At 38.2% G+C, this 17,254-nt stretch overlaps 2 protein-coding genes across 3 annotated transcripts; both read right to left on the reverse strand.

The window, feature by feature from the left end:
• Window positions 1-293: 293 nt before the first annotated feature.
• On the reverse strand, window positions 294-6,226 carry LOC110846347. Of its 2 annotated transcripts, none has more exons than XM_022093069.2 (20): window positions 4,267-6,226; window positions 4,069-4,179; window positions 3,901-3,985; window positions 3,771-3,805; window positions 3,659-3,679; window positions 3,565-3,579; window positions 2,459-2,574; window positions 2,307-2,364; window positions 2,128-2,229; window positions 1,845-1,970; window positions 1,731-1,769; window positions 1,579-1,629; window positions 1,486-1,512; window positions 1,392-1,411; window positions 1,267-1,300; window positions 1,125-1,174; window positions 931-1,037; window positions 832-857; window positions 662-734; window positions 294-584 (listed from the first exon to the last, which is right to left on the reverse strand). In XM_022093069.2, the coding sequence occupies exons 1-20, from the start codon at window positions 4,289-4,291 to the stop codon at window positions 536-538; spliced, it is 1,170 nt and encodes a 389-aa protein (XP_021948761.2). In that variant the 5' UTR covers window positions 4,292-6,226; the 3' UTR covers window positions 294-535. The 2 variants fall into 2 exon arrangements, with proteins under 2 accessions (XP_021948761.2, XP_035706566.1); XM_035850673.1 differs by having other exon boundaries at window positions 4,069-5,081; window positions 5,155-6,225.
• A 6,196-nt stretch (window positions 6,227-12,422) lies between these two features.
• On the reverse strand, window positions 12,423-16,316 carry LOC110858947. The gene is made up of 6 exons (XM_022107829.2): window positions 16,100-16,316; window positions 15,233-15,399; window positions 15,068-15,139; window positions 13,241-13,338; window positions 13,076-13,165; window positions 12,423-13,000 (listed from the first exon to the last, which is right to left on the reverse strand). The coding sequence occupies exons 1-6, from the start codon at window positions 16,210-16,212 to the stop codon at window positions 12,872-12,874; spliced, it is 669 nt and encodes a 222-aa protein (XP_021963521.1). The 5' UTR covers window positions 16,213-16,316; the 3' UTR covers window positions 12,423-12,871.
• Window positions 16,317-17,254: the final 938 nt, after the last annotated feature.

Genomic DNA, 17,254 nt, shown 5'->3' on the forward strand with positions numbered 1-17,254 from the left:
AAATATATTCATATCTGATCCATTTAACAAAGGAAACGAATAGAGCAGTTCGGGCCATCTATTTCAAAGAGGAGAAAGTTTTGTCGAGTTCCTCCCGAGTTCCACAGACAACGCTGCACTCACAATTTTCCTTAACCGCGTCCTTGGCCTGAGGTTTCCAGAATTTCGCAACCCTCTTTATTTATTCGGAAGAGTGTGTGTACAGACGGAAAAGTTATTATGAGTGAAAGCAAAGCAATGGTTTGTATGAATGTTCACCTCGCCGCTTGGCCACATCCTATGAATCTTTAAGATATTATTGATCAACAAATAAAACGGTGTATTTATTCATTCAGATTACTAATTGGGTACGACTGGGGTAATTAAGAAAATAGGGCGTACAGACTCCAGGATCCCATCGTTATAAGGACTTTTTGTAAATATTTGCCAAATAAACTCTTGGGTAGGAGCGAGGAAGTCTAGATCAAATATTCGATCAAACCAAAGTAAGCATTCAAAGGAGGTGTCTTCTTATTGCAGTTCGCACCCTCATTTTCTACCCAGCTTGGGGCCGTGGGGGTTCTTGACGAAATGCGAGGCAAAAACTTTTCGGAAAGGAAAAATAAAATGAGGAAATTTGCTTAGAATGTATAAATGTGAACTTATGTTGATAAAACCATACCCAGTGTTGGTCATGTCGGCTGCATCCTCCAGACTGTCAGTTCGTACGCGCATGATAAAGGGTTTCGCAATTGCTGAAAGATTTTTCGTCAAAATTAATCCCATCTCTTAGGATGAGTAGAAAATCTAATTACTATGAATCTCACGAAGAGATCTTTATTCAATTCTTACATCTCACAAGGAAGGGAGGCATCATTCTGAAATCATATAAATATATGCAAAATTTAAAAATGTTCCAAATGCATCAGCTAAATTTCTACAAAAAATTACGCTGCCAACGCGTTGCCGCAATATCTATCGTCCAATTTGGTAGGGGTGGCTTGTGGGTCATCCGTCATAATTAGAACATAGTCTGCCGAGCAGGCTCCAGACGCTCCCTACAAAATTGACAGCCTAAGATGTTAGGTAAATAATTCCACCAGAAATGTTCGCAGCTAAAATATTTATAAGTGGATGATACTTACAGGAGTTCCCATCGTTGGATCAGTTAAGGGAGCACCCGACATTAAGAAAGCTGTATAAATATATATATAAGAAAGTAAATTGACGATCGTGGGATCAAAATGAATGGTATACTGCATATGCACGTATAGCTTTTGCACATACCTGAAGCTATGGGTTCTCCTTGGCAAGGCGACCACTAAAATTGAGTGATTTCAATCACAATAAGGATTGATGTCTGGTGAAGATGTGTATACACGTTGAAATTGTTTCATAACAATTTTCCTTACCACAATTGATCCGGCCCCGTCTGTATTTATTAATATTATACTGACGTCAAATATAATTAGTAAATGGATAAATTAATGAGGGCGTTTTGCATACCTTCCGACCTGACACATACTGTGTAATCTAAAGAATGGATATAGAAATATGTAAGTACATATATGAGAAAATAAATACACATGCAAAACTTACCAAGATCTGCCAAATGAGCGTTCATTGGATAACCCAACATCCTGACTTCGCCTAAAACAATCAGTAAACATTTATCACACTTTGTGCTAAGTTAGTAATATTTATGGATCATTCATTCATAAAAATAATGTCACATCAGCCATTTAACTTAACTGTCGCAGACATGAAGTACTGGAGGCAGCCGTCAGGAGCTAGTAAATCGTGAAAATCAAATGCACATGAAGAAAATTATAAGCATGTACCGATATTAAAATAATTGTGTATACCCCGACTTAATGAATTGCATTCAAGATAGGTCAATCTCACATTCCACTGACGAGCTTGTACTACGCCACCTCCATCGGTAATTACGCTTAGAGTAATGCGATCAGAGCTTCCATAATCCAAATACACTACAAACCAGAAAGTAAAACTAAAAGTGTGGTCAGGTGATTAATATGATCAGCGCTTGTTAAGATGACCGAAATCCGATTAGTTGGCAAGTATCGGGAATTGGAGTGGGTGTGGACAATTGGGTAACGAATTCAATATGTTTTAATAGCTACTTACTGTGTTGTTGAGAAAGATCTCCACACAAGTTGGAAGGCACTGTTCCAGATACCCCGTTAATGCTAAGCCTGTCATTCATACATTGCCCTGTGATTGGGTCGGCTAAGAAAAACCAGAAAGAAAGTGTTCATGTGCAACCACTCCAGTAATTACGCATCTACTTGAGAATTGAGTAGTACCAGCGGCTAACTGCATGTTTGTAAAGTCTAATCTTATCTGACAAACATTTGAGGAAGGCTAAAAAATCAATAGGAAAATTTGAGAAAATATATGTTAATTGTTGTTGGAGTGAATTTATCAAAATCATTAAATGGATTTTCATGATGCTCACTTTTTGTATCCTCAAATTGCATACTTCCAATCCGGTTGGATTAAATCCGCTGGGATAGTCTCGGTTTCTAAAGTTGCTGTTATTTTGTCTTGCAGAATCCTCACAACTGTAAGTGACTTAAAAATGCAGCAATGATGCAATTATGTTATATAGTAATGATTATGATATAATATACATGTTAACGAATAAGGAGAATATTCCACATTGCAGTCATAAACAAATGTAATCCTTATTTCCCATGAAACTAATTGTAAGTGAATATGAAAACATGCTATTCTTTAATATACCTGACTTTATGCAAATTGTACATCATAGTCTTTCATCTCACTTAAATACAATCTGTGTTTTAGTGAAAGCAGAAAACATAAAATCTCCACAAACTCAGGCGACATTTTCCTGCAATGATTACTAAACCTACTTATAGGTCCATCCACATCTCATTTAATGATTTGATTTCCCTGGCCTACATTCGTTTGCTTTCACTCACAATAGTCTCAACCATTGGTTCGCTATGCACCAGTCTTTCATATAAAGGCCAGCTCAGGCTTTTTGGAAAACCAGTGGGAAACAGTTAATCTAATAAAATTAGCCAATCATTGAATCAATGTCTTTTGCTCTTGGCTTTTTTCACATTGAAAGCAGACATGGGTCTAGTAAAAGAGTATCTTCTTTGCAAATCAAATTAACTGGAAATCTGTTGTGGCTAAATAAAGCGAGAGGGTTATTTGTTTATTATCCAGTAGGAGAGTATTAATTAGCCAATAGTTCCCTTTGTTATGACCCGATTGAGAGGTTAGGTGCCCTTTGTGTGCAGTCCAAATGGGAGTCTACAGCTCCGCTGAGAGATATTTACCATCGCAAGTTCTCGACTCTTCTCACATGTGCGGAATTCGAGAAGAGGAAAAAAAGTATAAAACGAGTTTCTTTCCTTTCTTTCTCCACGAGTAATGGGAGTGAAAAAACTAGGTTTTTTTAGATGGGGCGATTTAACCAAGTCGCATCAAACTTCAAACTTCTTCCATCACGCAGTTGAGACGACGAGAGTGACGACTTTTGTCGCTTTTGTTCTTACTTGTTTGACTAACAACTCAAGATCAATGGCTTACCTACACAGCATACTCCTGTAATATTGAAAAGATACGGAAAGAGATTCGGTTAACTGTAAATATGCCAAATTAGCCTTAAATATTGCAGTCTTACCAAATCCGTTGGCGCAGGCACCTGGAAAAAATAAGCAATTATTTTAGAAATGATATGTGGAGTCAAACATCGTCGTCGTGCAGGCTATTTTAATGGTAAAAAATTTTGTTACCAGAAGCCACACCCCCACTGTTCCTGCACTGCGAGCTAAAATAGAACATAAAAAACGTGTAAACTTTTTCTAGTTATAAAAAACTTATCAAATCTCGCGAATTTGCAGAGAAGTTGGAATTTTTACTAACTTGGTTGAACACGTTCCTGCAACGTTTTCACTTGCCTCTGGCAAACACTGTACGTTCCGGATCAGAACTGAGAATAGAGGGAACACTGCGGACGAGGAATTAAGTCAACTTTCTTAATATTTCCACTCGAATAATTCTTCCGAGACAATAAAAATTCTGGAGGCTTACATTTGGAAGACCTTTCATTACTCTTAGTTTCCAAAAGAGATTGATCAAAGTTCTGTAACTCTCTGTCCAAGTTGAAGCAATTTACGACGAGAACCAACGTGGAGGTTAAAACTATTGAATAAAAATCAGTCCTCATTGTGTCCTGACTTGGGTACAAAGTAGCGAGACGGTGCTTCTTCTGTGCAACAATGATCTCACCAAAGAAGTCACGACCGAGAATCATTTTTTATCCATTGTCACTCTTATATATAGCCTCATTGCCCCTTCATTTGGTCATCATTTCGTTGCAATCTTCCACTCTCCGCTCCTTGGCATCTGGTACTGTTATGAGTTCCGTTGGAATTGGCTAAATTGTAACCGACTGGCTATGATTTGCTTCTGACGCGGTGGAGAAAATAGAACACTTTTCCATATGTTGTGTATTCGACAACTCTTTCAGCGAATTCGAACAATAAAAAATAATAATATCGGGACGAATGTTGTTGATTTCCTTTAAAATATTTTGCACAAGAAAAGTACGATAGATGTTTAAGCCTTTGGGTTGTCAGGATTAAGGATCAAGTTTCAGGCCAGCTTAAATCTTTGCAACTTTTAGATTTGCATAACAAATTGTGGTTTAATGCGATACACATGCCTGTCGTTTGCTAAAAATACATGACAAGCACAAAAGAAATAAAATTTCTATACTCATCCATAATTGTTACATACTTGTTTAGATATACTTTAAATACTTACTACCCCCGGTATACATATACGCATAACTTGTCGCAATACATGCCGGGTTAGATGATACTGTCAAAAGTAACAAGTTCAAATACAGTAAATTATTTCAGCTTTGTGGTATCAAACTTTGTGATTTTCGTAAATGATGGAACGGTGCTGATGAGTCAAAATGCATCACTAGATGAATAAAGTTACGGCAAAAATAGAAATACAAGTGCCCTTCATTTGAAGATTGAGTTTTCGTTCGGCACTGTGAATCTGCTGCTGTTTGCTGTGCGGTGTGTGTGGTGCTAGAGAGACAGGAAAACTGTCCTAGACCGTTAAGAACTTTTCACTGTTCATGCATTTTCTATGCCGACTTACCTCAATTCATTCCGCAGAGGACGTCGAGAGTGGCCCTTACGGAATTCTAATGACAGTTTTTCCTTAATTATTAAACAGTTCGAGGTAGAATCTGATAACGAGCGGACGGCTTTCATTCTCATCTTGGCATTTCAGTTTACATGACACGAAACGCTTGCTCCGGTGACCGACATTACATTAGTGATTTAACCAATTACATTATCACCACACTTGCCTTTCAACTTTCCTGTGGTATAGCTTTTCCGGTGTGCAACTACAGAAAGAGTGAACTCCCACCACCACCAACAGCGCACAAACCCAACTTTTCCTACTCAATCATCGGAATCGTTGATGACAAGTTATGCATAAGCGAATCCTCTAATCAAGCACTGGTATTGTTTTTGCCGTTGTTTAGCTTCTTTAAATTATCCGGCCATGTAATATGAAATTAATTATTGTAAAGTGTCAAACAGTAATTAGGGCAATAAATTAAGATATTCGTAATAGTTTGCTAAATCTCTTTTCGATTGAAAAAAACAATCTCCACCCAAAAATTGAAACAACCACATACCCGGAGGTTGGTCAAAAGTTTGCGGATTGATACGTGAGTCATGTATAAATAACTAAACGATGCGTGCGGGAGAAAAAGTGGGTAAAGTCCAGGGAGCGTTTTGAAATCCTATTTGGATAGAAGAATCCAATTAGTTGCCAGGTATGAAATGACACCGTTGGGATTCACGTGCCAGTTGTGATTTTCGACCACCAAAAAAGGTAAAGATTTTTCAGTAGGCCCGAGTGAGGTTTAAGACGCCAAGAAGATGGGCCTTTATCGGAAAGCGCATTGTCCATTTTATTTCATCGCCTGTTTCTCCACACGAGCCAACCTCAAACTTATTTTATATTTACAACTAACTTTCGGCTGGGGTTGTATTTTTCCTGGTGGTTCAGGTGGTAGCAGTTGAACAGGTATTGAAGAAAACTGTACCAAGTGAATAAGTCGAACAGGAAGGAAGGACCTTGTTTTTTTATGGCCTTACATAATACAAGTTTTGGTTTTTGGATTCACATATTTTTTCACGCCCCATGACCACAACACATGATATCGTCGCTGTAGATCCATAACCAGCCAAGTTGAAAACCAGTTGGAAGCATAAAATGCCAAGTTGAAAACCAGTTGGAACCATAACCTGCCAAGTCTGTTTTGGGGTGTATTGCGATTTTAGTGTATAAAAATTTGGCATTTAACTAGCGATAAAATGGCTTTTTCAAAAAAATTATTGACCACCTAGTTCCGGAGATATTAAAGTTCAAAAACTGATAAAATTTACAAGATTTGGCTTTCTCTCGCTCTAAAAACTCGTGGCAAGATGGCTAATCTATGCGATCTAGGAACTGTTTAACGTTAAATGCAAATTTAAATTTCATCCAAACAATTTCAAATTTGGCATGAACATGCGTAAATATATTGTTAATCATAATCTGGTATCAATTCCCGCTTCGATCGCTATAAATTTTTCAGGAAAAATCAAAAACCGTCAAAAATTTGGTTTTATATTTTTCCTGGAAAATTTATAGCGATCGAAACGGGAATTGATGCAACATTATGATTAAGGATATATGTATGCATGTTCATGTAAAATTTGAAATTGTTTGGATGAAATTTAAATTTGCATTCAACATTAAACAGTGCAAAAATCAATTACTGCGATTCCTTCAAACAACAATCATGTGGTTCGGGTTTTCTCGCTCTCCTGAAAAATTACGAAAACAGACTTGGCAGGTTATGGTTCCAACTGGTTTTCAACTTAGCATTTTATGCTTCCAACTGGTTTTCAACTTGGCTGGTTATGGATCTACAGCGGCGATATACGTTCGGCTCTTAAGGTATGCCAAGATTGCGACTCTTCTGAGTGGTAAAAGTTGGTTAGTTTGAGGCAGAACGAGAGAGGATGGCGATATGCCCACCTTCTGTAGGAACCATCCCTGTTGATCAATGGGAGCGTTGTGTGTGCTTGTTTGTATGAGTATGATGAATCGTCATTCTTCGGATGAGTTATCTACAACGAACAAAGTTTGAAATCTATCTCTTGTGTCATGTTAGCTTGTTATCAGATGAGAGAAATGTGGATCTTTGTGACTGGCTTACTAACCACCAACTTATTCTTCTTCGAGACTCATTCCATCCCAGCAATCTTATTGTTAATAACTTTTCTGCCCCCGCAAAAAAGTCACGACGACGGTGTGCTTTGACGTTCGTGATGATGTTGAACGTCTCTTCGTACCTCTTTACCAAGAGTATCTGTTATTATTATTATTGGTGTAGGGCGAATGGTCGTAGTCAGGTATTTATCTAGGCGTCCCACGCTACAACTGCAGCAAGTAGGAAGTGGGAGCCAGATTGGATAATACTGTCAGTGTGATACTTTGGAAGCTCATGAAAGCCCATTTAATCCAGCCTAATCAATTGATCTGCCCATTGCGACCAGATTAAATCGCTGGGGATTGGCCACGTCCAAGTTTTAAATTCCATCGTTAGCATTTTAATGTCTTGGATTCAGATTCATACTCGAAATAACTTGGCATTGGTCCACATCTGTAAATGTCATTCTCCTCGCATTAACGAATAACCCAGTTACCACCAGCCAAACTACCTCTGACGAGCCCACCACAGCGCCTTTTTATTCTCCTCTCTCAAGCCAAAATTGCTTTACAGCAGCAGCACGAGGCAGCTCACAACAGAGCAAGTGGAGTGCAAAACTCAAGAACAGAACAGAAAATGGGAAATCGTCGCTGCGAAAAATTCTTAAAATTGCTTTAGCTTAGCTCCACCACCACCACCATCACTCGTCCGGTGTAAAGTACAAAAAGATGCTGCTGCTGCTGATCTGCTCTCCCGTGTGCTCTGTTTTTACTTTACTACACGTCTGTTGGAGAAAGTAGCCGAGATCTGGAATGCCAACAACACAAAGGATTTTAAACCAGCCATTGCTTCATTTTCTGATTCTTATTCCACAGAGAACTTGGCAGGAAGCTTGTTGGTAAACAGTGCATGCTTCTTTCAGTCTTAACTCCCTGCTTAACTCTGTGGATATGGGTTTGATTGGAAGCAATTTGTACAATACAATACAATATTTAGTCGCATAGGTATCGTTGGGATTGACACTTGATTTTTCTTTTGTCGTCCAAGAATCTGCTTCCTAATCCGATTTATCTCGCTGCTGGTAAAATGAATTTGGTCTTATCATGCATCTGCGATTGTTACTAGCTAAAACTACAAACTCAAATATGTAGCTCCTGCAAATGGAAGCGTTTAAAATAAACAATTAAGTATTTTCAAACAGTCGATAAAATTAGTTGAATATCTCTTAATATTATTTCTCTAGAACTGCCTAAGACGTGTGTTGACTAGTCTTTCTTAGCAATTTTAGTTTTCCTAAGTACATAAACTAATTCATAACTTGTTTTCAATGCTATAATTCTATGTGAGTAACTTATTGATTTTATTTGTGTCCAGATGAGAATTACGTGGCTTTTCTGTAGCAAAGAAATCAAAAAAGTTGAGAAAAACATGGGTTTAATCCATTTCCTCAACAAGAATGATAAGATAAGATAGATAAAGAGGTTGTGGAACGAACATAGGCACGAATGAATGTACTTAGTTGTGTTGGTGGGTTGATAAATGAGTTGTTGCAACTAATGGGCTAAGCTGGAGACAAAGGGAGCTTTGAAGTGACTGGAGTCATGCTATGTATGTATGTTTTATGTCTCAACTCACGTAAATTAAGTGTCAACCACCTTAGATATGGTCGTGTCAAGTTTAGCAAAGTGACTGTGTGTATGTATGTGTATGCAGGACAAAGTCTGCTCAAGAAGTCAAATGAAGTCACACCCTTGCTGCAAGAGAAGTTAATAAAGAAGCTCGCAGAGAATAACAATGTTTTTCCGTTTATATTTCGTTTGCCAGATTCCGCTCCTACATGTACGAAACATTTCTCTTTGCTGGCTTATTATTCCGCCTAATACAAGGCCTTTGAACGCCTCTCTCTTCTGCGTACAGACCTCCTCCGTAACGCTACAGCAAGCACCGAAGATAGCGGAAGACCCATTGGGACTGCAGCTGACAATGATCAAGACCCTGGACACAGGAGAAGATCTCTCTGAATCAGAAAAGTCCAATTTGCAGAGCTGAAAAAGGGCCAAAAACACTTCCACCAGAGTCAGCAAGGGGATTCACTGGTAGGCACTGGAAAAATTAATCTGAAAGTCACCTTGAATAGCGACATTTACTACTTTCTACTACCACTACTACTAACGCCTAGAAAACTTCCTGTTTAAGGGCCCAAATCTTAAACACCTCCAACAAATACCTTGAAATATTTCTTGAAAAATGGAACAATTTCTGCTTCCTTGGTCGTCACGTAATACCGTAAATAATATTCAGGGCAATCTAATGAATAATTATATGCTTCAACCCTGCCTTTTTGTGACATTTACCCGTTCTTGGCCTGAGATTTAGTGCACAGTACTCCTACTTATATAAGAGTGCCGTGCCATTTAGTCGTATAATAAAGAAACATGGAATTTATTTGCGTAAAGCAGTGCACTACATGTGTACAATTGATTCCTTTGAAAGAACGGGGAGCAAACTGCGGAAAAAATTGTGTCACGCCCTGGCCATGCAATTACTGCAGTTGAATAGACTGCACTCGTACATGCAAATAAAGTATATAACAAAGAAGCCTATGTGTGATTCCCCACTGTGCTGATACAGCCAGCAAAAATACCAGTTGTAGAGCCAATTCATCAACACCACTTTATTCTTATCGCTACATGCTGTAAATTAGTGTGGAATTGTATGTTTGATGCGAAAGGTCATGATATTTCCTACTCACACGTGAGCTGCCACCCTATACGCGGACACATTCTTTTAGTACTACATGTCATTTTTGCGATACCACTTTCTTCGGTGGTTGGCAGTTGTTAATAAATATTGCCTGGTGCTTTAAATCGAATTTTTATACAGTCATATTTAATGTACAAAATTGTGAGCTCCAAGTAACACATTTTGTGCTTGTATTACACTCGAAATTGCAGTGGTCAAAAGTATTTACTAATTTCTCACGTCGGTTACAAGTGGCACATGCCACAAAGTCTGAAACAGTTGCCCCTCAATCACCCGATGATGGAACAGTTTCATTCAACTTTTCTTCTACATTTGTAGTACATGTGCACTGAGTTATGTAATATTGAAGACAAGCGAGGAATTGCGTTGAATGGAATAAATCTCAAGTAAGGTGGAGAAATAAATCTAGCAAATCTTGTACAAACGAAAATCGTATGTAATCTTGATAACGCAATAACATGTGTATCAGGAAGCTCTGAATGAGTCGCAATTGAATATTTGAACGAGCGAAACGTTTGGCCCTGTTAAAAGACGGAAGATTATATTTTTGCCATCTATCAAGTAAATTCAATTATGTAAATGTCACACTTAAGCCTTTATGCTTTCACACACAAGACATCGAGATAAAGGATTTACATGAAAATAGGGCCATAAGCTCCTTCATATACTGGAGGGAGCCCAGACCAATAAGATCTTTCGGTCGGTGGTTTTACTTGCTGTTCCCTCTCGCACATATATAAATTTGAACGCATACGTGACTTTGCCACCCTTTTGCTACTCTTCCAGTACTCTGGGAAAAGACACAAACCCGCAAAACTTCTCATCAACTTTTACATGGGTTCCCAGAATTCATTTTAACCTGACCTAATGGTTTTCTAAACTTTCCTTCCTTTTTGACAATCTTTACCATACACCATATGCAAGACTAAGGAGATGCAGAATTAGCTTCGTATACCACGCCTGCTGCTTCGAGGTAACTTTAGTGAGCACGCTGGTCCGAAATCGAAAATTCTTGGCCATATTTATGAACCCAGTCGGATTTTATAAAATCTTGAGGATCTGATCGTTGAGGACAACGGTAAAAATCCGTGTTTTAGACCAATTTCAAACCTCCATAACTTCTGAAGTTTCCGTGAGATTTTCAAAATTTTGTGCTTAAGATATGATCACAAAGGTCAAAATTTTAAGAAATAATTAAAAAGTTGCAAATTTTTAATTTTTGAGATATTGTTAAGTTTTTTTTCGACGAATCCCCACGTCTAAGAAAATCTCAAAATTTTCCAAAAAATTGAAACAATTGTTTAAAGAATTTCAGACATTTGGAAGTTGAACTCTTTGTCATGACTTTGGTCTAAAATTTTGAAAATCCGTCCAGGATTTCAAAAGTTAGGAAATTCGTCAAGAGTTTTGCTCGAAAATACGAAATCCTTCATCTTGAGTCCTAGGAGATTCTAAGAAACATATATGGTGGGTACCCTGGACACGACCATGTCCTGGCACCTCGGAAGTTTCCCTTGTCAGTGCTCAGGACTTGTATATAATATTGCGTAGTTAGACGCCCCGATACTTTCCTTTTTGACATAGCATGTGCTCAGAGATATTGATGGAGTTTTTGTATTCTAGCCAAAAGTTCTTGATTTCTGATCAGAGTGCCTGGTGAAAGTAATGGCAGAACTAGGTTCGTGGTATCGTAGTACTCACTTCGTGTCAAACTCAATCTGCACTCGAATTCAATGGCTGTGGTGAGTGAGCTGCAATAGTTGACCTTTCTTTCAGGTACTATTCCAGGTGACACTAATAATCTGGGGAAAGCAGAATGTCAAATTTAATTTGTTGCGTGTGCAATATTCCCATCCAAGAGCGTTGTTATCTTGCTTGACAATTTTAAAAACAACTATTTTGAGCAAGGCTAAACCGCTGGTACTGCTACACACAATTTTATGAGGTTCACTAGCTTTACAACCATCATCAGTCATCCGACTCAGCTTTCTCTTTGGGGTAGAATGGAACGTGGGCTCGCAAAGGGACGCTATAATAAACTCGAAACTTTAGTTATAAGAACCGACTGTTTTTATAAAAGTATAAAAACAGTCTTAGGCAATTTGATGTTTAAAGGTGCCGAATTGGGTGAACATTTTCGAAGACTTTACCAGACAAACTAATCATGCGACATTATCGACAACTTTACTTTCTGTAAATAACCCAAATTTGTAAGAATTACCGCTAACAAGTAATGTTTGGCTGCTTTATTTTAAATGATCTTCAACTTTCTCGACTTTCTCTTTAAACATTCCTCAAATTTCAGACCACATCTAATTGAAGCTCCGCGTAAAATGCGATGCTATTATTATGCATGATAATAATGGATATACAATTAATACAAATATGCATTTTAAAAGTTGTCAATTACTTGCTATATTTTTTATTGTTGAACACTGATATATTTTACCTCACTTGATGGCTTCATTACTACTCATGTTCTATACAGATACAAGTTTGAAGAATAAATAAAAGCGTATGAGTGAAACAAAAGGTGTCGGCATTGTAATGCCTCCTAGGCAAATCTGTTATGCAGAATCGCAATGATTAGTTTCACAAAGGCCAAAGCAATCGTCTTATGTGGCTGGTTTTGGAAGTTCTCAAATTACATAATGTATATAGCCCACTTGGTGATGATGATGGAATGCCTTGTGTAAGAAGCCATTGAGGATGGGGCTCTTGTTTGGAGTAATATGCGGAGGAGTGTGCATCGATGTGCGAGACTAAGTTAATAGGAGAAAGCTTTCAGTGCAATTAAAATTTGTTTGTACGGTGTGTAGCGCCGCTGTTTTTAAATTAAATTCCCTTTCGTCGAATACATCGCCCCTGATCATACAAGCGACTGCCAAGCTCACATTGCAGCTCTGGAACAAACGTGTGCGGATTCGTACATTCAGCTTTCCCGCACACCGGGTAACGATGACCCTGTAAGAAACCACTCTCATATAACTTTCTCCTTACAATATGAAAAACAAAATCAAGTTATATAAAAAAAACTACTTTGGGAACCCATAAATACTCGTCAGGCTTGCAGTCATGAATCGGCTTATATAATCGTTCACAACGTCCTTTGTACAGAGCCCATTGATACTGCAAAATAAATATTACCAAATATTATTTAATCATTGACTGAATTTCAGGTTTTTTTAAAAATAATGAACTTACCTTTGAAGAATATTTAGGGGGTGGCAAGCATAAATTTCTCTCACAAACTGGCTGGCCATTTTTATCTGCTACTAACCACTCTGAAGCTGGGCAATGTCCTAGTAAGTTGGTGTTGCAACAAATAAAAATTCCACTGCATTTATTTATTACCTTTTTAAATCAGATAATTTGCATTTGACACATTTGCCGTAATTTACTACCAAGAGAAAGAACATGAAAGTGGTTAGATGGTAAAGAAAGTGGCCCAACTTTTAACCCAGCAAAAAGTCACCACAGCTTGACAAGCATAAATATATAGGTAACTCTTGGAGCCAGAGAAAGCTGTGTGTGCCGTACAATCTAATGTGCACACAGTGGTGGTGTGTGTGTCATGCCCGTTTGTGTAACTTTTTCTCATATGCTTAAAGTTACAGAAATTACAAGGTTGTCATGTTGTTGTCGGTTAGACTTTGCCTACCGCAGGTTTTTCAAATTTGTCTCTTCTGATTAAACAAATTATTTCTGGTCAATTGTGTTTTTTTTATTGGGCACTGCTTTTGTCTTTTTCTTATACTCTCTGACCCAACAGGATGGTCTTTTTTCTATTGTTCTCAAAAGTAGGGCTCCATATGCAGAGGTGGAAAGAAAGCAAGAGAAAAGGAAATAAATTTGCGGATGTCCTACTTTGAACTCAATTTTCTTTTGAGGTGTGCCACTGTAAAAAATAATATAAGGGGGAATGGAGCTGGTGTTGAGTACAAACAAGTTCTAAAGCAGCATTCGTGGTCCTAGATGTATGCCTTTTAAAATGAACAGGAAAGTGAGTGGAGGTCTAAAACCTCTCTCTGCTTCCCTTCTAAAAAGTTCACAAGAAAATAAAATGAAAGTTCTTGGAATGGACGGGGAAAGGAGTTGAGAATGAGACAGGGAGGCAGGCAGGGAGGGAGTGGGGGCAATCTAATAGCCTCGAAAAGAATAACTGAGAAATTAGAGTGAGCCAGGAAGTCGACTAGCACTAGCATCTGTTCTGTCACCATAATTTTTTGGACTGCTGCTGCTACCATGCCAATTTATGAAGGGATCTTGAAGTTCATTTTCTCTAGACTCGATCTCCCATAAACTGCAACATGTGCTCCTGTTATGTTTCACTATTCTTTAGTATTATGTATAAGGGAGCCTTGTTCTTGACTGTCCATTCCCTTCTTTTGATGGTTCATGTTCCAAAAGTTGTACAAGTGGAGAACTACTAGTGACTAGTGAGCAGAGAGGAGCAGAAAGGAAGAAGAGGAGGAAACAGAACATCACGGCATCAAGGAAAGACTTGCTTGCTTGCAAAGACTTCATTAAGCTTTCGTGATATTTCCAACTTGCGTCAAATTAATGAGCAAAATTTACATGAATATGTAATTTTAATTCAAGAGAAAGTTCGATATGCTACAACATTTACCACCATAACTTTTACTAACAAGATGCTCTCGTCATTTCACTTATTAGTATTAGTAAAGCGAAGAAATGTCGAGATTAAAAGTCCAAGCGAATGGACTTGTGAAACTCTCGGAGCAATGATGATGATGATGCGAACGATAATTTGGCTTGCATGCCTAGCTACATACATGCATAATGTACACACATAATTCTTGGTAATTCTTGAAAGCTGCAACTACTATTTCTGATGGTGCGAGACATGCTTTGGGATTTGGAGAGAATAATGAGAATATGGCAGCGTCTACATGGTTGTTGCCCAGCAAATTAATCAGACGTGAGAGAAAGTGAGGGAAAGTGAGGGAGAGGAGACTAGTGATATGCACGTATGTTTGCTCTGTAAATCCCTTATTGTTGTTGTATTACCTTGCTGAAAAGCTTCAAAGCACTCGTCATACTCACGAGAGTAGATCATGGAACGACAGATTTCATAATTGCCTAGTAAATAATAGGACATGTAAATACATTTATATTTCATTTTACATGCATGTACATTGACACCAGTATTGGATAAATTTGAGTTTGCCTTACAATCACACTCTCCGTACACGGGATCGTCGCTTACAGCGTAAAATATCATATTATTTCCGCAAGGGCCCTTAGTCCCAGTTTTGTAACACACTTTTGTTTTGTTGTCGTATCTCGTACTCCACATTTCGTAAGTGCTTTTCGCAGCCATTTCGGGGCATAGTTCTGTTCTAACAAACAGACCGTAATCAACAAAATTAAGCATTTAAATGGCTTATGTTTCTTCCCATTCACTGCCCAAGTGAAACATTCTTACTTACGACATTACATAGTGTAGCAATATGCTAATGTGTGTCATACGGTGAATGCTTAGCATATGGCCCAAGGAACCACCACGCTACCACGACCAGAATCACCAGAATGATGCAGTACTATATATCATTGTCGGTAGAATCTTATTATAACGAGGCGGTGCGAATGTGACGTTTTTATTTTGAAACCCGCAAAATCCTATCGTCTCAATTTCTTGTGACCACTATCTTTTCCACTTTGGTACATTGCACCAACATGGCTCTGATCTTAAGTCGAAGAGATAGGCCCTGCTTGGCTGGTTGGTTCCTTGGTTTGTGCACTCACATCTTTCTCGGACTCACGGAAGTGGAATTGAGTTTATGAAATGAAAACTTGATCTATTTAATAGAAATCCGCTGTGCTCAAACACTCACTACGACTACGTACAACTACTGTATGTCCATGGGCTGGGCATCCACACGAGGAGTGGGTTGCCCTGCGAAGAAAATACTTGGAGTTTTCCTATACTCTGGCTTTCTACCAACCGACTTAAAAAATTGTTTTCCAGATTTTGGCTTTGCTTTGGTCTACTTTAACCCGTCACATTGAAATATGTACTTTCTGGAACTTGTGACTTACTTGGTTTTTGCTGCTGCTCTCGATGAGGCTGATAGCATTCCGGCAGCTTGCGCTGCCCCCAGCGTGAATGCAAGCAGGACCAAACAAATGGGGAACCACTTTGATAGAGACATTTTGATAGAATGAATTCAAAAGCAAGTGGAATGACCCAAACTACATGTCAACTATACTGCATTTAACTGTCTAATGAACCAAAGTGATATTTTAAACATATATGTGCGCTGTGCACAATGCGATCGAGTTGAACTTTTTATTCTGCTCACACTACTTTGGGGATTTTCTTAATAAATAATTCACCTCGTGACCATTACACTACTTGATGCACAGTAAAGTGCGCAGAGTTATAACTTGTGCACTATTTCTAAGCATGTCCATGTATGTATGTACATATGCATATTTACTAGTTATTATTTTGTACTACAGCTATCCTGTGTTTCAATGTGGCAAAAGACAGCGGCAGACTTGGGTGCATCGTCTAATATTTGTTTATTCTTTATATTAACACGTATCTACATATTGTTTAGTCCATAGTTTAGAAATCACATAAAAATAAAAATATGTATTCTTTCGTTGATGAGACATGCATAATATTGAGTGGCTGATTTGTATATGCATGTACGTAATGCATGGTAGCCTGCAGCAGTTCAAGTTCAAGTTCAACTCTGACTTTCGATTTCGATGTCAGTCACAATCAGGAATCACAATGAATGGAGGAAAGAGAGATTAGTTTGGCTGGTTAGTGCATGTGTGTGAGACACCAAAACGAGTCAACGAGCTAAAGTAGCCGGCTTACAGCTCGCCAATTACAATCACAATTAATCCCACGATTTACTATACTTGCCAAAAACAAACGAACAATACTGTTCAACAGTCCTTTAGCGTGTTTGTACTCTGTTCAATGCGTATGAAGAATAGAGTGATTAGATTGAATACGACCCAACAGCAGAATTAATATTGGATTGTATATATTCGTGATGACACTTGTGTTTAGGCTTGTTTGAGAGGATATCACGGATCTTATGGTGGCAACTTTGTCTATAAACCTGCTCTGGCTTCAAGTGGAACACAAGTGTCATTTTGCATAGCTTTGAATTATTTGTGACAGCTCGTTCGAAAGGATGTATGCATGCACGTACATATAGTTTAATATACATA

The sequence above is a fragment of the Folsomia candida genome, unplaced genomic scaffold, assembly GCF_002217175.1.
Source record: "Folsomia candida strain VU population unplaced genomic scaffold, ASM221717v1 Fcan01_Sc001, whole genome shotgun sequence".
NCBI classification, from domain to species: domain Eukaryota; kingdom Metazoa; phylum Arthropoda; class Collembola; order Entomobryomorpha; family Isotomidae; genus Folsomia; species Folsomia candida.